This window comes from Pyrus communis, chromosome 7 (assembly GCF_963583255.1).
Source record: "Pyrus communis chromosome 7, drPyrComm1.1, whole genome shotgun sequence".
Lineage (NCBI taxonomy): Eukaryota > Viridiplantae > Streptophyta > Magnoliopsida > Rosales > Rosaceae > Pyrus > Pyrus communis.
In genome coordinates, this window is record NC_084809.1 from 27994241 (window position 1) to 28019392 (window position 25152).

Sequence of the window (25152 nt, forward strand, 5' to 3'; positions counted from 1 at the left end):
AGCTAAAATTTTGGCTCCACCACTACACATAATGCTTACATTTTTATGGTACGAATTTTTGCATGTGCTTGAGGATTTAGTTTGTAATTAAGTGCATAGTTCTACATTTTTCTTTACATATCAAAATTAAAAAAAATATAATCCCAAAAAGAAAAGATTGGAAAAACAATAATTGAATATTATTATTCATTTTCTAAAAATTTCATTGCGCATTCTTTGTAAATGTAATTTTTTTTTTTAAAATAAAAAGTTTGGAGTGTAGTGCGTGCGCTTGAAATTTCTATTTCCGTTTGCTACAAACTGGGCCTACCCAACATAGCCCAACGACATAAAAGAACCCAAAGAGAGAGGGGATCCAATCAGCACCCGACCCGAACTATCCCACGGCATCCGGTCCCTCCCAAATCTCATTTGATAATCGGCGGCCGTTGCCTCCCTCCGCCTCACTACTTCTCCTTACACCCGCTCTCTTCCCTCCTTTTATCTCCTCACTGCTCAAACCCCCAACCGATTCCAAACCCTACACGTTAGGGTTTATCAATTTCAATCTCTCTCTCTCTCTCTTTTTCTGAAAAATTCAATTTAGGGTTTTCGTCACTGTAACAGAAGCTGACCAATTTCCAAAGATGTCGAAGAGAAAATTCGGATTCGAAGGCTTTGGCATAAACAAGCAATCCACCTTCGATTTCGAGCGGTCACAGCAAGCCCCTCAGCGGCTCTACGTCCCTCCGTCGTCTCGCGGCGGAAACAGCCACGACAACTTCGAAGACACCGACCTCGACAACATTGATTACGACGACAACGATGGTTCCAATGATCCCGGGAATGACAACAGCCACGGCGACGGTGGCGGCGGTGATGAGGAAGTAGATCCTCTGGATGCTTTCATGGAGGGGATTCACGAGGAGGTGAGGTCAGCTCCGCCGCCGAAGCAGAAAGAGAAAGCCGAGAAGTACAAGGACGATGAGGAGGAGGATCACATGGAGAGTTTTCTGAGGGCTAAGAAGGACGTGATGCTTACGCTGGCATCGGATGCTTTACACGCCGGATATGACTCCGACGAGGAGGTATATGCGGCCGCCAAGGCCGTCGATGCCGGGTTGTTGGAGTACGATTCGGATGATAATCCCATTGTTCTTGACAAGAGGAAGATCGAGCCAATTCCAGCTCTCGATCATAGTTCAATCGACTACGAGCCTTTTAATAAGGATTTTTACGAGGAGAAAGAGTCGATTTCAGGTAAATTCCATTCAACCAACTGAGAATTTTGTTTTGGTTTTTCTGAATTTAGTTGAAATGCGTAGCAAAATATTTAAATTTGAGTGAGAGAGAACATAGATTGGTAGAAGTTCTTAAGGAGATATTTGATTTGGAAGACGAAAGTTAACTGATGTTTTGTTTTCGTTCTTTAGGGATGAGTGAGGAGGATGTTTTTGAGTACAAGAAGAGCTTGGCCATCCGTGCGTCGGGTTTTGATGTGCCGAGGCCAGTCAAGACATTTGAAGACTCTGGATTTTCTTCACAGCTCATGACTGCCATAAAAAAACAAGACTATGTAAAGCCGACACCAATACAGTGCCAAGCTCTACCCATAGTTCTTTCCGGGAGAGATATCATTGGTATTGCGAAAACTGGTTCTGGAAAGACGGCTGCTTTTGTCCTTCCAATGATTGTCCACATTATGGATCAGCCGGAACTTCAAAAAGAAGAGGGTCCTATTGGAGTGATATGTGCACCTACTAGAGAGCTGGCGCACCAAATATACTTAGAGTCCAAGAAATTTGCTAAATCACATGGGATACGTGTCTCTGCTGTATATGGTGGAATGTCTAAGCTTGATCAGTTCAAAGAACTTAAGGCAGGATGTGAAATAGTTGTTGCTACTCCCGGGAGATTAATAGACATGCTTAAAATGAAGGCACTGACAATGATAAGGGCAACTTACCTAGTACTTGATGAGGCTGATCGGATGTTTGACCTTGGGTTTGAGCCTCAAATTAGGTCTATTGTTGGTCAGATTCGACCAGACCGACAGACATTGCTCTTTTCTGCAACAATGCCTCGTAAAGTTGAAAAGTTGGCTAGGGAGATTCTCTCTGATCCTATAAGAGTTACAGTGGGTGAGGTGGGAATGGCCAATGAGGATATCACTCAGGTTGTTCATGTAATTCCTTCTGATGCTGAGAAGTTGCCCTGGCTTCTTGAGAAGTTACCTGGAATGATTGATGAGGGTGATGTTTTAGTGTTTGCTTCGAAAAAAGCTGCAGTGGATGAGATTGAGTCACAGCTTGCTCAGAAAGGTTTTAAAGTCACAGCTCTGCATGGTGACAAGGACCAGGCATCTCGGATGGATATTTTGCAAAAATTTAAATCTGGCATTTACCATGTTCTTGTTGCAACTGATGTTGCTGCCCGTGGTCTTGACATCAAGTCAATTAAGTCAGTTGTGAACTTTGATATTGCAAAAGACATGGACATGCACGTCCATCGAATTGGTAGAACAGGTCGTGCTGGTGATAAGGATGGCACTGCATACACTCTTATTACACAGAAAGAGGCACGTTTTGCTGGTGAGTTGGTTAATAGCTTGGTTGCTGCTGGTCAGATTGTTTCGACGGAGCTCATGGACCTTGCGATGAAGGTAATTTTGCACTACTATTAACAATTTTTTGTGGTTTATATAGCGAGTTTATGCATGCATCCAACTATGTTAATGCCTTCTTGTTTTAGAGATGTTGGTTATAAGTTATAACTTAACCATAGTTTTGTAATCCTATAACTTAACCAAGTTATTAATATGGCCTCTGGTAAAATGTTCTCTTTATGCAATCTGGACAAAAACATCTACAGGTGTTTGCCTCACAAATAAACTACATTACATTCAATATATAGGTGCATAGGTTGCTTCTGATTTATAGTGCACTTTGAGAGGCCAAGATGGATTTGATGAACCATTTGGTCTTCAAGGCCATATTTAGAAAAGCTTCAGTATGTCCTGCAATTACAGGGATCTTGAGATCTTTGACTTAATAATGTCAAGATAGTCAATTTCTGGAAAAGCACTTAGTTTGGATAGAGTAACTAGACGGTTTTTAGTAGTCCCATCTCTACTTCAGACCATGGTCTGCATAGCAAAGGAGTTGTTGGGGTGTATTTTGGCTTGTTGTGTTGTGGATTGATTCATAGAGATGAATTGAAAGATGAAGCTCGGTCTGGGGACTTAATAGTTTTTTATGTATTATAAAGCACTTTGGTCCTCAAAATACTTGCTCGCATTCTGGTCTGCCTATATGTCACTTGAGGCCAACTAATTTGCATTTGACAACTAAGAGATAATTGCATTTTGAGTACTAAATCACAATTACCAGGCATGAACCTTTAGTAAATTGTCACCTATTTTCCTTTGCGCCAATTTATTTCATAGGCATAAATGCACAGGTTATCATGATAGATGGTTGCGCATGCAAATGTTAGAAGTTTGACACTACAAGAGCCGCTCATGCATCGCTTCTTCAATCTTGTTTCTTTAATGCTTGCTTGCTTGCTACCTGTAGCTTTTGTGTTTCGTATCCATAAAAAAAATACACTGCAATACTTTTTGTATTTTTCTCTTTAATTGGTTTCTGTCTCCTACATGGTGGTGCATCTTGATAGTTATTTTGGGTGTATCTCGTTTGTGGAACTTTTGTTTCTCTCCTTTACTATGTTTCTTGTTTGATAGCTTTAGATGTTAGATTTCAGATCTTACATGCTTTATTTCTTAGTGGGATTTACCTTGTTTATTATCAGGATGGGAGATTCAGGTCCAAACGTGATTCAAGAAAAGGAGGTATAATGTCTGATCATATTAAAATTTCTATCGTTTGCAAGATAAGGATAGTAACTTTTACTGGATATTTGAAGGAGGTTCATTGCATATTAAATTAGTCTTTTCTAGAATTTCACATAATGATATTATATGGATTCTGCAGGTGGAAAGAAAGGTAGAGGGAGGGGAGGCAGTGGCGGCGGTGGTCGAGGTGTGCGTGGGGTGGATTTTGGTCTGGGAATTGGATATAATACGGAGTCCAATAATTCTTCATCGCATACCGTTGCTAGTCGATCTGCTACAGTAACTCCTGTGAGGACAGGAATGATGTCACAGTTCAAGACTAAATTCGTTGCTGCTTCATCCAACTCTCCAAGTCAAGCTTCAGGTAACAGCTATAGTGCACCCAGCAGACCAGCATTACGAGGATTTGTATCTGGTGGTTCAATTGGTGGGGATGTATATAGAACTCAGGCAACCAGTACAATTGCTCCTGCTCTTACCCCGGCTCCTACATCAGTGGTAAACGTATCTTCTCAGAACTCTGGAGTAAATGCAAGTCAGAAGCCCTCTGAAAGGTTAATAAAGGTTCTTCTTAATTAGAATTTTTAATGTCTTTTAATGCTTTTGATTGGTGCTGATCAGTTTCATTTGTTGTGTCTGTAGCAGTTCTAGAGATAAACCTAGAGAAAGGCGGAGGCGGTCTGGTTGGGACTGTTAATCATACAGTTGAACCACACCACTCTCACATGTATGAGAAGTTTTGTTTTTGATGTAGAAGATCCAAGTCCTGATATGCCTGTATTATTGTTGATCTTGGTAAGTTTATTTATTTTGTTTTAGTTGGGTTCCGAATTATGTATGCCTGTATTTTTTATTCCCTTTGTAGAAATCGGCTTTGGCAGCTTGATCAATCAATTTGGTCAATTTCTTTCTCACTGTGTTACCAAGTTAAAAGCACAGCAAACAATTTACTGAACTTAATTGGCTTGCTGCACAAATAATGAACGATCTACAATAGCTTGATCAGCCTGTCCCGTTCGTGTGTACTGATTTATAGCAAACCTCTGCAAGATTAGTCATGCCTCCTTTTCGTTTTCATGCTGTTGCAGATGGAGAAAGTTACTTGTCCTGAAATTAGAAGTTAAAAAGGACAGATAAGAGTGTTCCAGATCAAGACCTCAAGTGGTGTATACAAACGATATTCGATGTTTCCCCAAAATTTTAATTTCAAAGTAGGGAGGTTGTTGAGTGGGAAGAAGGTGAGTAGATATTACTTTTCTCTGTTAGAGTTAATTCGTTACTTGGCGTCACAATTCCCGTATGACATTTTCTTTGATAGTTCCTTACCACTGAGAGCCTCTTCATCGACTAGCTTTGGAGGTTGTAGTCTATGTTGGATGTTTTACAGATTTGTAATTTATAAGGCTTGGTTGTTGTTGTTGTTTTCGTTCTACCGCGTGGCTGCATTTTTCTACCAAAACACTCCTCTCCTCGTCCAAAAACCAACAAATCAAAGGTTTCAAGTGGAGCAGAGGTCACTCACCGAGCTATGAAGGCCAGTGTCGTCCGTAATTCTTACCAAATCAAAAGCGTGCGTGAGGCCGTCACGTAGTTGAACTTGTAGCTAGACGTACAAACATAGCATTTGTATGATCAAAGCCAAAGGAACGTATAACTGTGTATATATGTGTTGAGAGTATCAAATTATAAGTGTGCAAATGGGATTATGGTTCTTTTCCCTCTTCTTTTCGTCCCCTTTCATCCCTTTCTCTTACATTCTCTATTTTGTCTTTCTCTTACATTCTCTATTTTGTCTTTCTCTTTTTATAAAAAATTAATGTCAAATGTTAACTGTGACCGTTCAAATCGAAGAGGAGATAAGGGAAGGGAAAAAAAGAGGAGAGAATCCTATTCTGTGCAAATGGCATAACTCTTCAGCAACACAAGGAACGTGACATGTTATCCATCAAATTTCTGTACTTGATCCCATTCCATAAAAAACATAGTGGTCCATAGGAGACGTCCAAAATTCAATCCCTCTATTGGGTCTGCTCAAGTAGAGGTAGAGGTCGAGGTAAAGGTCTCGCCACAAATTTTCCTCCATGCCCATGACTTGATACGTAGTGGGCCCCTTGGTTGCACAGTTAGGCAGGTCTAAATGAATCCGGATCTTCGATGATTTCGGAAATTCATTAATCTTCCGTTTATTATATATTGCACGATCAGAAATTATTTTAAATATTTTTATTTAAAATTAAACACAAATAATATTTAACAAAAATTGATCGCACAATATACGATAAACGAATACGATTCACGAATTCCTAGAATCTTCATAAAAAAGATCTAGAGAGGGATCCAGATCCTGAGTCTAGGGTTCAATTGATCCGGCCCATTGAAATTTGATCTAACGGTTACAACAAACAAGAATCCCGTTAAAAGTTATAATCATGGTAATCATTAGATCAAATTTTAATAAGCCGGATTAATTGATCCATATGCTCAAGATCCTTAAATTCGGAGATAATCTGAATCCTCTATAGAGGATCCTGTTGGGTCATAAATCACCAATTAATTTTGGATCTAAATCCAACAGCTCAAAAATAAACCAAACCGACCCAAGTCACCCTTCCATTACTCCATCTCACTCACATCTCTCTCTCTTTTCTCTGTGATTCTGGCGAAGACAAGCATTTGAAGAAGAAGAGGAGGAGGACCCAAATGATCCAATTCTCACATCTGAAAATCTATAACAAACAAATCTGAACACCACCATATCCGATCAAACACTCCAATATTCCAATTATCTCGCCCTTTCTCGGTGATTTTCCGATGCACACCGCCTCCTACCTCCCTCTTCGGCCTCGAGGCGATCTCATGGTCTCTCATCTACCGCACCAACTCCTACAAGTCCCTCCGCTCCTCCATCGACAAAGCCGCCAAGAAGCTCGAGACCATGAAGACTGACTCCTCCTCTTCCGCCGCCACCACCACCACGGCGCTTAAATGGGTGACTTGGGGCTGCCCGGAGCTTCCCAGAATCCTCGTTCAGAAGCACTTTCGCCTTAGACAGGCCGCCACACTCGCACCCCCGTTATTTTTTTTTGAAAATTTGAAGTTTGATTGAAAATTGGAAATGGGTTTTTGAAGGTTGATCGAAAAGTTGTTGCTTGATTTCTGTTACAGGTTCGAAGATAATCATGTTCTCGTCAAGCTGTTGAAGCACATGAGCGCCCACTCAAAAGGGTAACTGATATTTGTCTTACATTTCATATTTTTTTTGGGGTTTTTATGTATGATTTCGTTCGGGAAATTAAATTGATAGCTTGTGTAATGAAGACTAAAAAATATAGAACAATTTGTAAGAGCTCAATGTTACCAAGACAATAATTTATCATAAGAACAATACTTAGCTACTCGAGGATGAGTTGGAATTCCTACTCAAAACGGTTCGTGTTCGAATCACAAAGTTTTGTGTTTATGATCATAACCGTTAATAGTATGAATAACTATGTTAAGATCTTATTTACAAAAAATGATTTAAAAATAAGGTCATTTAGCCAACTATTCTATTAATTACATAGACGGTTCGTAATACATTACCAATTCCATTTATTTGTTTTTTATACAGTTTGAAGATTAAATGACCTTAGTTTTAATTGATTTTGTATAGCCAATCTTTATAGTGATTTATAATATGAACGTCTTGATCATAAACACAGCGAACAGTTTTGAGTAGGTCCACAACTCAAACAAACAGCTGCAACCAAAATTTTCCCATCTTGCAGATTTGCTATTGCATTAGCTCAATCTCCATGGATAACTTTTTCTTAGCCAGAAAAAAGTTTTTCTCCTTGTGATAGTTTCTCTTATAGCTACTATGTAATATAATTTCTCTACAATAATAATAATAATGATAATAACCTTTTGTCAAACCTAGATCTTCAACATCATAAAAAAAAAGGTTTGCATTTTGTGACTTGACTGTTCATCAAAAGCTATACAAAAGCTAAAGTTGATGTATAAGTAGCACAAGATGGGTCCAAAGATTATAAGTCAATTTCCAATCTAAAAAGGTTTGCATTCTGTGACTTGACTTGACTGTTAATCTACATCGTACAACAACCCAAAGAATTGTTATACACATCAGAATCGAAGTTTACAGTTAGTATATCAAGATTGAGATGACAATGCAGATTATAACGTTTATCGATGATGACATCGGTAAAACAGTTATCACGGGGAATGATACTGAGCTCCAAAAACTTACTAAAGGTTGCCGATTCAAAATCCTCCACATTTTGTTCCCCGTGTCAACCGTTTTGTCGATGCCATCTCCGATGAATGTTATGTTCGGCATGGTCGTCTCAATCTTGATGTACTCCCTGTAAATGGCGGCTTTGATGTGTATGATTTTTCTTGCAGTCCTACTACGGCGCATATTGGACATGGTAGTCAGAGCCTTGGAAATTGACTTGTAATCTCTAGACCGGTCTTGTGGTACTTCTACATCAACTTTTGGTCTCGACTGCAAAAGCTTTCTGTTAGGAAATGGAAATCTTCTTTTATGATATTGATGATCTAGGGTTGACAAATGGTGGCACACTTGAGGTTGAGGGTATGTGGTTTAGCTTCTGTATGGTGCAGCGACTCTATAAGAATTGTACTGCAGCATGAATAGAACAGAAAAGAAGACAAGATAATATGCACTGAACTCCATGGTTTGAACTTTGAGCTATGATCTTCAGAGGGCCAATGGGGATGCTTTTTTTAGACCATAACTTGCCTTATGTAGAGCTTACGTGCGTTTAGGTAGTTTTGAGCTCTTACAAAATGTTTTATATTTTTTAGCCTTCACGTATTGAGAAGATATTTTTGTGTTTGATTATTGCATGGAAGAAGAAATGAACTAGAGTTTTGTACAGAAAGTCCTGATTTTTATTGTTCTTTTGGAATGAAGAAAGGGATGCAAAAACAAAAGGGTGACGTGGAATCACAATTTTAAGGCCTAGAGTAAATTGCAACAAAGGTCCCTCAACTTTAATCAAATTGGAGCAATGGTCCCCCGACTAAAAATATATTACCATTGGTCTCTCAACTCATCAAAACGTGTAATTATGGTCTTTTCGTCAACTTCATCAGAATTTTATCAAAATGAGTTATGTTGGAATGATAATTGCTACAATTGAGTTAAAGTTGAGGACTATTTCTCTAATTGACTTAAAGTTGAGAGACCATTTCTCCAGTTGGATTAAAGTTGAGGGACCATTGGTAATGAATTTTTAGTTGAGGGGTCATTTTTAGTTTGAGGGACCATTGCCCCAATTGAGTTAAAGTTGAGGGATCATTGCTACAATTTACTATATCACCTATTAATTGGCCCTTCTAGTTCCATATTAGTTCACCCTCCCACTTTCTTCCAGACCGATAATTGGGTTTTTCCTTTCCCAGTTATTAGTCTCTTACAGGAAGACCAAATCAATAGCTTGGATTTGAATATGAAAGTCAGGAATTTTCATCAACAATTGCTGGGATAGAATGACTCTCTCTAATGTGGTTGATCAAGATGCTGTTAATAAAATCTGTAGTATTCCGCTGCCCATTGCCCAGCAAGAAGACCGACTCTTTGTTTTGGGGCCTCAATGCTAATGGTAAATTCACTGTTAAATCAGCAACATGGATTCAAAATAATAACATTACTCATGCTTTGAACTCTTGAGTTGCTTAAAAAAATGTGGAATCTCAACATCCCAAACAAAGTTAACTTTGACGGTTCTGTAATTAACAACCATCATGCTGCTGCTGGCCTTGTTGTGAGGGTTGAAAATGACACCCGTATTCTTGTTGGAGCAAGGAGCTTGGGAGAAAACACCATCAATGTTGCGGAATGTGTTGGTCTGGGAGATGTGCATTGGATGGCTAGATCCTGGGGTTTCAGAAAAATCCAAATTGAGGGCGACTTGAAGCTTGTGATTGACTCTATTCTTGGTCGTTGCTCGATTCCTTGGAGATTAAAAATCATTATTGCAGATATCAAGATCTTGGCTAGCTGGTTTGAGGACATCTCTTGAAGCCATATCTTTAGGGAGGTCAACTTTTTGGCGGATGCAACCACAGATGTGGGTTTTAGATTTTGGCAACCTTCATGTGTGGGATAGAACTATTCCTAGTGTTGCTCATGGAGCACTCCTATGTGATTGTATGCAAATTGGATATACCCTCGTGGTCATTCTCTTTAATTTTATTGCCTTTTCTTTCAAAAAAAGGAAAGGAAAAAAAAAAAAAAAAAGCTTGAAATGAATTTGTGCCTGTCTGCGGGGCCAGGGCAGGTTTTCTTGGTTCAAAGTTAAAAGTTTTCGAAAGAGAAACATGCACAATCACGATTGCGGGATCACATCATATAGCAATGTTGTGTTGCATGTGATCATTTGGTTTAGTGATATTCAGTCTTCATTTCTTTAGAAGATATCTTTGTTTTATATTCGATCTTTTGCTCGATTTTTCTCTCCTATAATTTGCTTAACTCCTTATATCGAATGAGGATCCTGAAGATCCTACAATCACGTTCGTTTATCGTACATCATACGGTCAGTTTTTGTCAGGTACTATTTATATTCAATTTTAAATAAAAAAATTTACAATGATTTTTTATCGCATGATGAATGATAAACAAATGTAATTAGAGGATTTTCAAAATCTTCACAAAGATGATCTGAAAAGTATCCTCATTCCCTTATATCCACACGACATCTCATTGATTCTTGAAATCCCAATAGAGGCAGTCAGGCACTAAATTCTGTGTGTTATTATTAGCGCTCTTTTAGGTGGGGTCGCTCAGATAACGAGAACATTTCACTATATACGAGTTTTTAACTTTTTAGTGCATTGGAGATGATTTAAATTGGACAGCGATTCAAATTAGAAAATGGCAAAAAGCAACACAAGTATGAAGTTTCACAAGTGCAATAATTGATCAATTCATACCAACATTTATACTTTCATTGTTTTCAACATAGAACTGAGATTTTCTTCATGGATTTAGTTACAATAATTCACAAGTCACGTGCAATTAATTGATGACTAATAAGTGTTCGAGAAATGTTAACAAGACTGTCAAAAGTGGGACTTTCCAATGACACCTCATATCATATTGCCCAATCAAAATGTCCTCTTTTTTCCTCTTCCATTTCCTTCCTCTGTCTATTGCATTGGCACAATAAATCAGGTGAGTGAACAAAATTTCGACAAGTTCGAGAGAGAGAGAGAGAGAGAGAGAGAGAGAGCTTAATGCTTGCATTGGCTCAAGAAATCAGATCAGTGAACAAAATTTCTACAATGGATCCATATGCACACAAAGAAAAGCCTTACAGTTATTTGAATCGCCGATATTTTAGCTCCTTTGTTGGACGCCATACTTGTGAAAAGGCCTCAGAAGTATCCATTGAAACGTTTCCCTAAGCACAAGTATATATTGATGCCATTAACAGCTAGCTGCTTCATCACCTCATCGCTGCTGTGAATGCTTTCAGAGCCCTTCTTACACTTCACTCTTAGTAAGACGAGGTTCAGCAAATGAAGATGGGTTCTCAGAAGATCCAGTTCCAGTATCTCCATTCTCAATGGGCAGTTGTTCCTCGTTGTACCTCGATCTTGACGAGCATTTAATCAGTGCTTCTGGTTGTACAACCATCATATTGCCAACTGCTTTTGAGTCCTGACTACAATCAGAATCATTTACCAAGTTCTCACAAGGCCCGTCAATACTGGCAGCGTCATCAGCGGAGGATGGGTGATTACTCGTGCTTCCATTCTTGTTTTCAGTTTCCATTCTATCACTTTCTGAAATGACACCTGGAACTTCAGCCACTTCGACCACTTGTGATTCAACAGGCATAGATGCAGATGGAGCAGTCTTTGTATACACAGTATTGTCCTCAGATGTCTTGCAAATAACAGCGGGTTCAATATCGTGGCTGTGGTGATCATCAGGATGAGTTACTGTGCATTGCTCCACAAACTCCATTGTTGAGGAAGGGATATTCATGTCCTCATCCATCGTATTTTCTTGGCTATTTCTATTTAAGATGTCATCCTCAAATCCGGTTGGATTAGTGCGGGCATCATCAGCAGAAGGCAGGTCTTCAGGCTCTCTGTTAAACAATGACCTCTGTCTGCTTTCGGGGAAGACACTGCTAGACACAACCTCGTCAACAGAATGCAACCCGGGTGGGGAAATGCAGATGGATGACGGGTCGACATCCATCTCATCGCCAGTAATTTCTTCTCCATAACTCTCATTACATATGTCATCTCCACGTGCTACCAAATTACTAGATTCAGTAGCCACCTTACCCTTGGTTCTCTCAGCAGCTACATCTCCATCCCCACAGTTATTCTCATTTAGACATAATACTTCCTCATTTATTGGATCCTCATTTACTAATTCTTGATCTCGATTGGCAAAAAATGCCACATCCATTGCGGTATCGTTGCTTTCCAAATTAACTAGTCCACTTAATTGCTTCTGTACAAATACTGCTAAAGAAACAGCATGATCACGAATCAAAGAATCATGAGGTGGGCAGTGCAGCATGTCAATCAAGGCCTTGTGGTACTGCAAAAGGCTGATAGATGGCGTAGACGACCTTTTCCGGCAAACATTAATAACTTTGAGTATATGTTCACACAGGTTGCCCATTTCTGCCCAACGGCAGTTGCAAATACCGAACTGAGAACCAGGGTTCCAAACAACATAAACCCTGTCTTGGTCGAGCTCGTCAATAACTTTTGCACGTGTACCTTCTATGACAATATCGCGGTCAGGAATCTTCAAAGCCTTACGCCAAGATGTTAAACCACTCGCCCACTCATCTTTCCAATATCGTGCAAAATCATCCTTCTCAGAATATTCATCAAGCCAGAAGTAGGAATGCACTTTTGTACCCAGCTTATCAACCAACCAATCAACTCGTTTGTACACGCTAGGTTTCTTCTCGTTCAATAACCGAAGCTTTAGTTGGTTGTGGTAGAACTCCATTGCCGCAGAGGTTTCCTGGCTAGCAAGAGGAAGATTTTGTAGTGCAGAGATCCACATCCCTAAGTCAAAAGACATTTTTCTTGTATGAGTTATTCAAGATAAAAAGAGAAATGGTTCCTATTTAAAGAGAAGGGGGTGAATGAAAACGAAAAACGCCACTATCTCCAAGACCAAGTTTTATCTTGATCCGACACAATACACTGATCTTCTGCCACATAAAGGTTGCCTTAAATTCGGTAGCCCAATTGTTAACATAACCTATTCCCATCTATGCAGAGAAATATATCGCATGCAAAGCATTCGCGTATCAGCATACGAAGATACCATTACACAAACACATATACGTGAACATCCACACATTTATACACTTATATTGTAGAATTTATGAGCATACTGTTTGGGTGCATATGTTGACCTGTATGTATGCAACACACAATCAAATCAATCTTATGCATAACAATTGGCAGGTTAGGTCTTAAGAGATACATACATAGGCACAGATGTAGATTTGTAAAGATAAGAACCAATTAAAGGGCACTTGTTGCTTCGTATCATAAGGCTCTACTAAATATGATAGTGACTTACCAGTTCTAGGATACCAGGTTGCCTTAAAGTAATCCATAAAATCTGATTCATCAAGAAAATCTTCTATGAAGTCCTCAAACAAACGCTCGGTTCCTCGTTGTTGACAGATGTTATCCATTGCCTGATGAAGCCTTCTTGATATTGTAGCTCGCATCTCATTGTCCACACAGTTCTTTACTAAGTTTTTATGCCATGCATGACGGACCCGCCAAAAGCTTATCAACACTGAACACTGGAATACATCCCTGAGTAGAATGAAAAAACAATATTTACTTATCAATTCATGCATGTATTAATCCATTAATAACAAGAAGGAGAAATACTACTATGAATCAAGTCCAACTGCCTTGCTCCATGTCAGATAGTTGACTGTAATGTCACTAGCCCAAACCCCAAAATGGCATGGCATAAAATTGGATATCAAAACAAAGAAAAAGAATGATTTATTTTCCGGCCTTCAGCATTGATTTTAAACATCTGTTGGCATTCACAAGACTCTGTTGAATTAGATTACAAGTTGTAAAAACCATGCACAACAAATCACTCAATACTGATGCATAAACTAGATAGTCTGGCCCGATCAAGAGGAATGGCATTAATTTGAAGGAGAGCGACCCACCCGCTTAGCATAATAAAAATACAATTGGATATTTTATTTATAAGTAAACAACTGAAATCGAATATATTGCAATAGGTTAATCAGTAATCATGTAGTTGCTTCACATTGCCACTTCTGTAGGAAATAACCTACGGACTGTTTGCTACCAAACAAAACATTAGTGACTAAAATTGTCAGTATGAAGTTTGGACGAGAACTGAGCAACCAACCTGATGGTGAGCACATCAGCTAGAGGATCATCCACTATGAAACCAGCTAACTTCCATGCAGGATCTTTCGTTTGAACTCTATTGCAAAGAGCTCTCATCCATTTATGGGCATTGGAACTTTCAAACTTTGGAGCCACTATCCACGCTATCGGAATGGCCTTGTTGTCTTCATTAAATACAAGGAGACTATGCACGGGATACTAAATAATGTTGCAACATGAACACATTCAGTTTCTCATTATTATTAACAATTGTAGTTAATAATAAAAGGTTAAACATACTAAACGGACCTTCAATTTGGTTGTTCCGAACCTTGAATCAGAAGCTATAAGGCTGCGATTGCCGAAGCGAATCATCTGTTGCAACTGCCACTCTGTTTGAATGCCCAAAGTGAAAGGGTCCACATCAGAGAAATCCTCATAGAAGAAAACATGACTCTGATGGTTTTCTACCCACAAGCTAATACTAACCACATCATCAGCATCCAATTCATATATAGAACGTCGAATGACCCTCTCCTGCCTCCGAACATACCTATGGGTTAAAAGGTCATCACGATTAGATGGACCACCCTGTTTCTCTACTGATTCATTGTGTCTCTGCATTATAGTCTCCACGGACACCCCCACGTATAACAAAGATTGCACACGAAGACGTAGATCCTCAGAGATATAAGGGGCAAACATAGCACGTGTTCCAGCAGCCATCTTATCTTGGGGGCCATGGCAGGGCGCTCCTTTCCTATCTACATGCTTATCCTGATTATATATAATAAGTGCCACTGAGGGTTCAGCAATTAATCGTTTCACAATAAAGTGACAGGTACAACCTCTCTTGGTGTTCGGTCGACCAGCATTTTTCTTCTTTGGGATATTAATCCTGCTGGGTCGTACAAGCCCACCCTTCCTATGGTCATCAGGACCAAAGGAACACCAATATCTACACATTTGAAAAAAGATAGTTTAGGCTGATAGAATACAGGAATGCTGACTAAAATGGACACGGGGAGAGAAATTGGAACTTACAGAATATATTCAAGAATACCATCAACCTTTGGTTTGTAAGGCGTTTTTGGCTGCCGCCGCCGCCTCGCTTCAACATGAAATTTTGTTGGACATTCTTTACTAGAGGATTCACCCCTCAGAAAATCGTCAACTCGAGGAAATGGAATTAGAGCAACTCGATCTTTCTTGTCCCGCCAACCTTCCACCTTTGACCACACAAGATCAGAAGATGAAAACTCCAGTGCAGGTGGACTCTGTACAGGAAGGGACAGAATCTCATCCCATCTAGCCATCTACAATGAATAAACAGAAATGAAAAATTTAATAAAAACAATAATTCAATGGTCATTTTAGCAGAACACTCTAGACCAAAATCCGGATGTTAACCTTGATAGCCCTACTCTATAAGAAACTACTACTTAGGCCTTGTATTATGAATTCAGCTCAACTGAAGTAAAACAACATGGTCAAACTTATACGAATTGGCTGTTCAAATCCTATGCAAAACTCATGTCAATATAGTTTAACAACAGGCCTTCCCAACTTGAACATGTGCTTAACTGCTTATTGCCGTAGTTTTCATTCTAGTATCACTATCCAATTCCTTCAAGCTATCCTCAGTTAAACTCATCTCTAATTTCCCAAATACACATTTAACCCCTATTATCTGTTCCTCTTTGTAACTACACATCCAAGTTGACATAAATACTTCACACTGAGGTAAATAACAAATAATCCATGTGCACTGGCAAAACCGGGATTTCAATTTTGGCTGCAGTGAAACTTGGACTAAACTTTGGTGCTTCCTAAGCTAAAAAGTTTGTCAAATTTTGGCAACAATCCTTGTATTTCTTTGAAAATTTTCAAATTAAAATCGAAAATTTGCAGCAGCCACTTAAAGATCAAATATATAATGCGCTAAACCAAAATATAGAAAAAATTGCATATACATATTCACGATAATTACAGCCTCCATATCAAATTGCAACGAATCCTGAACATAACAACTCTAAATTCAACAAAATCACTGTCGCAGTTTGAATTTTAAACAAATTCCTAAAAATCACACCAAACCCTTCTCTATTCGTTGCATAAAAGGTTTTTCAAATCGAAAAACTGAACAAAAATGGCGGATTTTGCAGCTGGTTTCGTACAGTCGCACAATAACAGTAACATAGGTCCTTTTTGGCCTGAGGAGGACCAAAAAATGTCAAAAACTTCAAATGCGACAACAAGAAAACAAACAAACAAACAAAAAAGAAGAAACAATTTAATCCATGCAATACATTTCCTTCCCAACAACAAGCTCAAAACTTCAGCAAACAATTTAATTTATTTCTTCTGTTTTCAGAACTTCTCAGAGATCACACAGTCGAAAACACAAAATTAAAGGGGGAAAAACAAAAGAATTCTTTGAGTTTTCTGATATGTATTTAGTTGAGCTATATCGATTTACAGACACAAGTATGTATGTATATGTGTATATATATATGTATGTATATTTATATATTAAGGGGTAGAAGTTAGGGTTAGGGTTACCTGGTAAGAGAAGGGCAATAGGGAGAAGGAGCTTGCGCACTTGTGGTGTCTGCGGAGATTGGAGACGGAGAGAGAAGCAAGGACTGAACCCCCAAAAACCCTTTCGTCGTGTATTTTTCTTTTTCTTTTTCTACTTGTTGCTATTTTATCCAACTTCGCAGTATTTGCAAAAAAGGCCAACTATTCTTGAAAAACCTTTAGACAGACAAACACTTTATCCTTTTTAGTAAATAAGCTCATAATACTCGTATAATACACTTACGTATGTATTTAAAAACAAATTTCTTTGTATACATCTGTCATTCATACGGCCAAATACATGTAAGTGTGTACTTTCCACGTTGAAATAAAAATATTTTTCATACATTTTTTTAACACTTGCGCTTGGTACATGAGACATTTTCTAGAGCATTTTTGCTCATCATTCTAAACTTTGGTGTATGTTCACCGTACACCTAATCATGTGATATGTGTCATTTCACTTAACCTTGGTTATCTTTTTCAAAATTAAAAAGGTAACATTTAATAAGAAAGTTAATTAGAGTTAATTGAAAAGATACATGATAAATTATTAGGTGTATAATAAGCATACACCATAATTATGATGGTGAGCAAAAATGCTTCTGACATTTTTGCTGGATTTGCGAGTTTCGATACATCGGCCACTTAACTCAATAAAGTTATTGACTCAAGATCTCATCCAGCACTGATGACCTGGTCTTAATAAGTTTATCAGTGCTGGATAAGGAACGATGGGTTAACATTAAACAATCCCTAAAAATGTGGCCCAGTCGTAAGCCCTGCAATGTTAATTAGTAATATGATCTTGAGTAGTCTTCTTCACGTGAGAATTGCATTGCAGCTTTGGTTTTCTGTGGATTCAGAAATGGCGTATTTTATGGTACCGTTTTCCACAAGTTGGGATTCCAAAGCTTTACTCACTTTTCACTAGACGGACTCCTTGGGTTTAAATACAAAAATTAAAAAGAAAAATAAAACAAAAGAGGAAACCATCGCTTTGTGATACTTTTGTAACCGGGAAAGCTAGAATCAGTGCTACTATACATTCTGCACATCGCTTTGTGATATGCATTGAATAGGAAGGGTGGGAAAATTGAGGTTGAAGTGGAACCATTTCATCTATTAACTTGCTTGTTTTCTCCAACCACAAACTCTAGTCAATGTCACAGATGTCTCCAAGTACCTAAATATTTTCTGTACGAGAAACGCTCGAACCAGTGTTTCGGCGCAGCTGGATGAATTCCAGAAACCCGCGCTACAAATGTCTTCTCGCTGGTAGCAATCATGGTGGCAATAGAGTAGCTTTCAAAATGCAAACCTTTCTTCTCTTTGAGCCACACATAAAATCTATATCTGGGCATGATCCGGTTCTCCAAGTTGAAACAAAGAAATGATGGAAAAGTATTGAGGTACTCCAAAGAAGATTTCATTTCCTCACTAAGAAAGCTTACTTTTGCTTCTAGAAATTCTGGACTCTGATTCAAGATCTTCGGTTTCATTCTTATCATTGAACAAAGCCGTGAGAATTCAATGCCCGTCGAAAGAAGGATATCAAACCGCTTTTGTAACTCGCTGCTTCTGCCATGCAACTGGGATAAGCACATTAGCGTCAAAGGGTTCTCTCCAAACCCGATTCTATGCATGAAATCCAGTTTTCCCATTGTATGAATGGGAGTCGTCGTAGATTGGATCCTCTCCAATCCTTCACTAAATTCTTTCGCGATGCCTTCATCGAAGTCACTGATAACGTAATTAGCTAACAATTTATGTTCATTCTTAATCTTAGTGAAGAACCATTGATGAAGATCCAGAGCCCTTACTAAATGTGGTAAATTAGCCATTCTATTCTTTCCCATCACATGAGGGTACCTTTCACTCACCACCTCCAATTCTTTCGCGTTCAATCCAAAATGTTTCAGCAACCCCAATGCTGATATCTCCGGCGTTTCCAGGTCAAGGTTCAAAACCTCCGGACTTTGAAGAAGCAGCAACCCGACATCTTCCATCCTAACACCAAATTTATGAAAGTAGTTTGATTTCTGCAACAAAACCTCTTCCGAGCATTCAAGAAAAATGTCTTTCTTCCTCCCCATCAATTCCCCTACCTTCCCTTTCTTGCAACCCAAATCGTAAAACACACGAACTTTCTTACAAACACCATACCAAGCATCCACATTTCCCTCAACACAATTTTCCAAATTAAAATCCACAAGAACCCTTTTCAAATCAACAAGCAAATCCGCAGTATCACTGCCCGGCTCGCCCTCCAGCAGCAGCAAATGAGGGAAAGCCAAGCACATACCCACAACAGAATGGTTGCTGAACCCACATTTCTTCAACCTAGTAAGCCTAGCTTTCAACACCTCTGAACTCTCACTAAAAATCGAATTCTCCTCCTCATACAACTTCCCTATCATATTCCAAGGAAACCCAAACCCGGAAAGTAGCGAAGCAACATCCAAAAGGGTCGGATCCTCAGAGAAAAAGTACTTGTCGGGAGGCAAAAAGTCACGAACTTGACTGTAATGTATGCCTATGCTTTCAAAGAAAAACTCAAATTCGTTGATGGGGTGGTACCTGAGGAACCTCTCGAAGCGGTTGGAGAAACTCGGGGTCGAAAATTTGATCTGCTTGATGAGATTGGCGAGGGAGAAGGGGGAGTTTCTGCTGATGTGCTCGGCGGAGGGGAAGGACAAGCAGCGGGTGGCGTGGAGGTAGTCGGTGAGGACCTGCTGGGCTTGGCTGATGGCTTCGGACTTGTACCTTGGGGGGACATTGGGGAGCTTCGGGAGCCTTGCGGCGGCTGAGGCGGCGGCGGCGGCTGTTGCGGCGGAGAAATGGTGGGAAAGGAGGAGGGCGTAGAGGCATTTGGGCAGGGGCATGCTCTCACTCCTTCTAAAGGGCAAAACATGTAATTTCGTATTCGGCTTGGTTTTACATCCCATCCCTTCCGTTACTTAAGGCCGCCCCCAACTCCAAATGCCTACATTCCTAGTTCCTACCACCCTAGAACCCATACGCGGGTCCGAGTCCGCCCAATCGCCGTCCTGAAGCGCCGCCGTGAGGACGAGTTTGCTGCGGTGTGTGTAACACTCTCCGTTTCGTTTCGTTTCCTTCTCAAGCTCACGAGGTTTTCTATTCCATCTATTTTCCTAATTACTGCTTGTTGAATTCCTGATTCATTGAAAAATCAAAGAGACCACCAAACCTCTGAAACTCCGCAATGCTTACACATCTTAAATTTCGCCACATTCTCTGTACAGTTCAATCCAGCAGGCCAGAAACCCTAATCTCTTTTACCCAATTGGTTAGATATTGTCATTTTCAATTGAAAACGGGTTTCAATTCTTCGAATCCTTCCTCATGTTTGGCACCAAAGAAAATTTCTGAAAACAGTGTTGCAATTTTCTGGGATTTGGATACCAGACCACCCAAATCAGTCTCACCGTACAAAGCCGCCGTCAAGCTCAAGACTGCGGCTTCATCTCTCGGGATTGTCCGGCATATGATAGCGTATGCGAATCGAAATGCGTTGAATTATGTTCCACAAGTTGTTTGGGAAAGGAAAGAGAGGAATAGGGTTGTGATTAGGGATGGTGAGTCGAATACATGTCCGGTTTGTGGGAGAAGATTTTATACCAATGAGAAGCTTATGAATCATTTTAAGCAGATTCATGAGACGGAACATGTGAAGAGGTTGAATCAGATTGAGTCTGCTAGAGGGAGTAGGAGAGTGAAGTTGGTGGGTAAGTATTCCATGAAGATGGAGAAGTATAAGAATGCTGCAAGGGATGTTTTGACAACCAAGGTGGGGCGTGGTTTAGCGGATGAGGTGGAGCAGGCAGGGTTTTGGATTCGGAGTGTGTTGGATAAGCCACAGGGGGTGAAAGTCGCATTGAGACATCACATTGTGGACATGATGGATCACAGGAGATTTGACTGTTTGATGCTTGTGTCGGATGATTCGGATTTTGTGGATGTTGTGATGGAGGCAAAGTTGAGATGTCTGAAGACGGTTGTTGTGGGGGATTTTGGCGATGGGGCTCTGAAGAGGGCTGCGGATTCTGGTTTTTCTTGGAATGAAATTTTGATTGGGAAGGCTAAAAAGGAGGCAGTGTCAGTTGTGGGGAAATGGAAAGACCGTGATGTGTTGAAGAGATTGGAATGGACATACAAGTCAGATGAGGATCAAAGTTTGCATAAATGGAATGATGAGGTTTATGGTGAAAGCGAGAGATTGGAGTGGACATACAAGACAGATGTGGATCAGAGTTTGCATAAATGGAATGATGAGGTTTATGGTGAAAGTGAGGATGACGATATCGAACGTTTTGTTGGTGAGGCGAATGACAATTTGGGGAAGGATGATACTTGCAGTTGGTGGGAGCTTGACTCTGATTCCGAGGCCATTTCATCACAATCATCCCGATGACACACGACTCCTTGTGAAACCTGGTCGACTATCATGTATTCTACTGAGTTTGTGGTTTTGGTCAGGCACGTTCAGTTACCTATTCTTGGCTAGTGTATGCCCTATTTCAAGACATAGTGAATTGTGTGCCTGGATTATCAGTTTCTGTAAGTAAATTTTAAAAAAATTAGTGCCCAATTGGTTTGTGTTTTGTAGGTTCATGATGGGAAAGGTGAGGAAAAAGCATAGGCAAATTCTGTTTTGTGGTAGTACTCAACAGGTATATTCATCTTTTACTTTATTATTTTAACTTTCTTACCCGTTCGTTTTAAAAATCATCTAAGAGTCAGCAAGGAAAATGTTGTGTTATAGCTACTTTAGCATGGATTCGAGATGAAGTGATGGATTGTTGTAGTTATTCATCATGTGATAAGAGTTGTGATAAAAAAAAAAACAGAAATTTTGGAAGAAACATTCTATGAAATGCTGCCTAGAAAGAACAATCATAAGGATTTGACGTAAGATAGGAGTGTCGGCTGTCGACTACCTGATGCCCTCCCCCTCCTCCTTTATCCGGGCTTGGGACCGGCAATGTAAGATAAACTTACACAGGCGGAGTTGCTGCCTAGAAAGAAATGCAGACAAATATGTAAATAGTTCTACTTTAAATTATTTAATAGTTAATACATTGCTGCAAGAGTGTTTGCATTGCAGTTGGTGGTATTAGGTCCGCCGATATACAGGTAAAGCGTATATGATATTGTGATAATATTATTTTTACATATTTCAAAAGAAAACGAATAAGTTAATTAATTGTTGCAATGCAATCTAACTAGGAAAAACAGTTATTTCTGAAATTGGCGTAAAAATTATAATATTTGTAAACTACATTTTCATTCCGACCAAAAACTTTATTTCTTAAAAGGATTTGATCCTTTACCTCTCAATGAAAATTTTTATGATATAGTAATGCTATTTTTTCAATCTGGTTGCTTGTTCGAGAAACAAGCATGCTCGAACTTTTACTTTTAACAATGTATAAACTTCTCATTTTCATGAATCTTTGGGTGCGTACCAGGTGGCACAGGTAGTGCAGAGGGTTGATGAGCATATATTCTCAGCTGGTACAACAGCCTGGTGCTCAACAGCCATCGTGGGTTCCCTTTTGTTTACAGTTATTGTAGATTTAAGTATTGATATGCCTGTATTATGTTGATCTTCGTAAGTTAAGTTTTATTTTCGGCTTCCTAATTGTGTATGTTTGTACTTGTTATTCCCCCTACTGCTAGAAAGATGAATCAATTTGGTTAATTTCTTTCTCCATGGTGTATTTAAGTTGAAAAAGGTGATAATTTAGGAAGCTGATTGACCTGCTGCAGAAAGTGGATGATCTTTTATACTAGTGAAACTTTTTGTATGATACCATGCAGCAAACCTCTGCTTCTTTTGCTTGCCAAATCTTGATTTCAAATAAAATGGCTTCAGTTAAACTCGGTGTCAGATTAGTCATGCCTCCTCTTCGTTTTCATGCTGTTGCAGATCGAACGGTATTCGATGTGTGCCCAAGGTTCCATTTTTTTTCTTTCCAAAAAAGATAGGTTGCAGAATACATATTGTTCATTTCTCTGTACAACCCTTATGTCACAATTTAGGTCTGATAACATTGTAAATTTATGTCGGGCAAACAGAAAAACGCATTCTCGTTCATTCACCTCTCTCTACCCAGTATACGCTCGCTTATGACAATTTATTTGGTTGTTTCCTTGCCACCACATTGAGAGAGAGCGCTGAACTCGACTTCATTTGAAGGCTTTACAGAATTTGTAGTCCCTGTCGGATGTTATACAGAATTTGCAGTACCTGTTTTCTAGTTTGATTACCATCAAGGATCGATCGTTGTGTCGGACTCATTGTTATTTACAGCAGACTTTTGAACATACAAAAAGACCTGCACAAAGAGTTGGTTATGACAATGACCGTTCCCTTCGAATCTAGTATTTTGATGTCACCTGTAGCAAAGCGAATGCTGCAGTCATTCATGCCTTGGGACATTTCTCGACGTTAATGGTTCTGGCGATTTCTCTCCGTCGAGTGGCGTTAGGGCAGATTTCCAAGCAGGGTTCTTTGAGAGTGGCATCATCTTCAGGAAGTGGGGGGAGGACACCGAATTTAAACTGCCGTATTCAACTTCAGTCGGGTCAATTGCAGGACAATCAATGTGGAAATGAGTAGAGCTGTAGAAGAGGTCTCGGGGTTTTACCTGGCAGCTGTAATCGACGAAGTTCGGCTCCATCACTAACGGAACGCCCATATAATCTTTGATGAAAGCCTGTAGCAACCGTTTTTATGGATTTCGAACCAATCAGTTACTACTTAGTTTCTATGAAAAAGAATACTTTGTATTTCTCGTAGAAGCGGCCGTGAACAGGCTGTTACTGTCTACTTCGACAGTCCAGTATTTACTCGAAAAAAAAGAGTTACTGACCTGAGTGGGAAGCTTGCAAGTATTCAGACAGATACCGACGCATTTGCTTTCTTCCAAGTACTTGCATTTCTCTACAAACACCTGCATCAACGGCGGACCCTCCCATCCATTACGACAACCATTATCCGACCTCAGAAGGGAATAATGAAAGAATAAGACAGCGAACTCACTCACCCCACTGTTCCATGAAGTCCCGTCTGGTAAGTCGACTGAGTTTACTGTGCAAGGACCCATAAGCCATTGACAAGTAATTGCAGTCACCCTTGCAACCATGATGGCAGCTACTTTTCCTCCTTGTAAAGGTGCTACCAGCAACTTATAAAGGTCTAACAGTAACGGCGGGAACAAGGATCTCAATATTCTTACCTGCCATTTCAGCACAAAGCACATACATAACACTCGCTTATGGGATCATCCAGTCATTTGACGAAAATACTTGGCTCCTTACATCTAAGTGAATAATTTGTCGGTGTGAGGGTCACACCTCGCAACATATCAGCTATGTCAGCCCCCCATAGTATAACACGTGGGTTAATAGCTACATCTGACAGTGTCAGTTTTTTATTTTCTCCCTAACAAGTTACTTCACGTTACGTCGGTATATGTTTCAGTTTGTGATTTGCAGGTAAGGAATCGAGCAACGTTCTTTGTTAATTTGGGGATGACACTTACGCAAGGATATAGAAAGAGAGAAAGAGAGTAGCGAGTACCGCAGCTTCTTTAGCGTGAGAATTGGTTGGACTTGTGAGCATAAGCCGATTCGCCACATCAATGAGTCCGTCGTATCCGGGCTTTTCGGAATCCCATCCAACTTCCTCAGCCATTTTGCTTCTAAACACTTTGAGGAACAATTCATCCATCACTCCAAGCTTCTGCTGCTTCTCCCGGAATTGGGATTGTGGCTCTTTTATCTGAAAAAACCGAAAACCGAAAATTGTGGATTAGGATTCAGCTACTTTTGATATTAACTTCCACAACTGCGAGCGCTGGATTGCGCTGATGGATAAATTTTGTTTTTCAACTCACTGCATTCCGAGTTCAGTAACTAGTATTCTTCTTACCAAAGAGGATGAGACCCAAAAGCGTTGGTTTCGGAGCAGCTGAGTTTTGGGTTGGGATTGAAACTGTGGTGGCGGAGATGAGCGTGAGAAAATGGTGGTCGGAGGGCCAACAACAGCCGAAGCCTTCATTTTTTTGTGGAATCTCACCTAATACTCTGTATCATCGGAAGCATGGACCTTATTTGAAAGGCCAAATTGCACTTACAGTCCTCCTAGTTTGTTCAAATTTTCAATTTTTGATCGCGTAGTTTTTTTCTTGCACTTTGGCCCAAATAGAACTTTTGTTGCATTTTCTTATTTGATGGACTAGATTAAACATGATAACACGATTGAATACAAAAGTGAAGATCCAAGAAAAGAATATACAAGA

At 39.6% G+C, this 25152-nt stretch overlaps 5 protein-coding genes and 1 long non-coding RNA gene across 8 annotated transcripts; 3 read left to right on the plus strand and 3 right to left on the minus strand.

Annotated features, from left to right (window-relative positions):
• The first annotated feature begins 384 nt into the window (after positions 1-384).
• LOC137740133 (DEAD-box ATP-dependent RNA helicase 24-like) lies at positions 385-5264 on the plus strand. The gene is made up of 6 exons (XM_068479946.1): positions 385-1239; positions 1413-2641; positions 3790-3829; positions 3972-4386; positions 4478-4627; positions 4921-5264. The coding sequence occupies exons 1-5, from the start codon at positions 627-629 to the stop codon at positions 4527-4529; spliced, it is 2349 nt and encodes a 782-aa protein (XP_068336047.1). The 5' UTR covers positions 385-626; the 3' UTR covers positions 4530-4627; positions 4921-5264.
• Positions 5265-6402: 1138 nt separating this feature from the next.
• On the plus strand, positions 6403-7227 carry LOC137739262 (uncharacterized). Its single transcript, XR_011069088.1, has 2 exons — positions 6403-6821; positions 6998-7227. It is a non-coding gene; the product is annotated as an uncharacterized lncRNA (long non-coding RNA).
• A 155-nt stretch (positions 7228-7382) lies between these two features.
• On the minus strand, positions 7383-16958 carry LOC137739261 (uncharacterized). 2 transcript variants are annotated; one of them, XR_011069087.1, is made up of 7 exons: positions 16805-16958; positions 15287-15558; positions 14552-15200; positions 14262-14461; positions 13434-13678; positions 11180-12907; positions 7383-8339 (listed from the first exon to the last, which is right to left on the minus strand). XR_011069087.1 is itself a non-coding variant. In XM_068478816.1 (6 exons), the coding sequence occupies exons 2-6, from the start codon at positions 15556-15558 to the stop codon at positions 11349-11351; spliced, it is 2925 nt and encodes a 974-aa protein (XP_068334917.1). In that variant the 5' UTR covers positions 16805-16958; the 3' UTR covers positions 11087-11348. The 2 variants fall into 2 exon arrangements, 1 of the variants encoding a protein (XP_068334917.1); XM_068478816.1 differs by lacking the exon at positions 7383-8339 and having other exon boundaries at positions 11087-12907.
• A 966-nt stretch (positions 16959-17924) lies between these two features.
• Positions 17925-19770, minus strand: LOC137741053 (transcription termination factor MTEF18, mitochondrial). Its single transcript, XM_068480859.1, has one exon. The coding sequence runs from the start codon at positions 19768-19770 to the stop codon at positions 17989-17991; it is 1782 nt and encodes a 593-aa protein (XP_068336960.1). The 3' UTR covers positions 17925-17988.
• A 270-nt stretch (positions 19771-20040) lies between these two features.
• LOC137741054 (uncharacterized) lies at positions 20041-22553 on the plus strand. Of its 2 annotated transcripts, XM_068480861.1 has the most exons (3): positions 20041-21322; positions 21453-21516; positions 22315-22553. In XM_068480861.1, the coding sequence occupies exon 1, from the start codon at positions 20049-20051 to the stop codon at positions 21255-21257; it is 1209 nt and encodes a 402-aa protein (XP_068336962.1). In that variant the 5' UTR covers positions 20041-20048; the 3' UTR covers positions 21258-21322; positions 21453-21516; positions 22315-22553. The 2 variants fall into 2 exon arrangements, with proteins under 2 accessions (XP_068336962.1, XP_068336961.1); XM_068480860.1 differs by having other exon boundaries at positions 20041-21516.
• A 130-nt stretch (positions 22554-22683) lies between these two features.
• On the minus strand, positions 22684-24911 carry LOC137741055 (beta-carotene isomerase D27, chloroplastic). The gene is made up of 6 exons (XM_068480863.1): positions 24783-24911; positions 24432-24632; positions 23896-24087; positions 23722-23802; positions 23497-23565; positions 22684-23410 (listed from the first exon to the last, which is right to left on the minus strand). Exons 1-6 carry the CDS (start codon positions 24909-24911, stop codon positions 23273-23275), a joined length of 810 nt encoding a protein of 269 aa, XP_068336964.1. The 3' UTR covers positions 22684-23272.
• Positions 24912-25152: the final 241 nt, after the last annotated feature.

Excerpts from the sequence above, each read along its gene's own strand:
- LOC137739261 (XM_068478816.1), bottom strand. The coding sequence starts at position 15,558 with ATGGCTAGATGGGATGAGATTCTGTCCCTTCCTGTACAGAGTCCACCT. Across the intron at positions 13,679-14,261 it reads GCTGATGTGCTCACCATCAG|GGATGTATTCCAGTGTTCAG; the intron begins GTTGGTTGCTCA and ends CATTCTACTCAG. Across the intron at positions 12,908-13,433 it reads AACCTGGTATCCTAGAACTG|GGATGTGGATCTCTGCACTA; the intron begins GTAAGTCACTAT and ends CTTTTGACTTAG.
- LOC137741053 (XM_068480859.1), bottom strand. The coding sequence starts at position 19,770 with ATGGGATGTAAAACCAAGCCGAATACGAAATTACATGTTTTGCCCTTT.
- LOC137741055 (XM_068480863.1), bottom strand. The coding sequence starts at position 24,911 with ATGAAGGCTTCGGCTGTTGTTGGCCCTCCGACCACCATTTTCTCACGC. Across the intron at positions 24,088-24,431 it reads CTCACGCTAAAGAAGCTGCG|GTAAGAATATTGAGATCCTT; the intron begins GTACTCGCTACT and ends CTGAAATGGCAG. Across the intron at positions 23,566-23,721 it reads CTTGCAAGCTTCCCACTCAG|GCTTTCATCAAAGATTATAT; the intron begins GTCAGTAACTCT and ends CGGTTGCTACAG.
- LOC137740133 (XM_068479946.1), top strand. The coding sequence starts at position 627 with ATGTCGAAGAGAAAATTCGGATTCGAAGGCTTTGGCATAAACAAGCAA. Across the intron at positions 2,642-3,789 it reads TCATGGACCTTGCGATGAAG|GATGGGAGATTCAGGTCCAA; the intron begins GTAATTTTGCAC and ends GTTTATTATCAG. Across the intron at positions 3,830-3,971 it reads ACGTGATTCAAGAAAAGGAG|GTGGAAAGAAAGGTAGAGGG; the intron begins GTATAATGTCTG and ends TGGATTCTGCAG.
- LOC137741054 (XM_068480860.1), top strand. The coding sequence starts at position 20,049 with ATGCTTACACATCTTAAATTTCGCCACATTCTCTGTACAGTTCAATCC.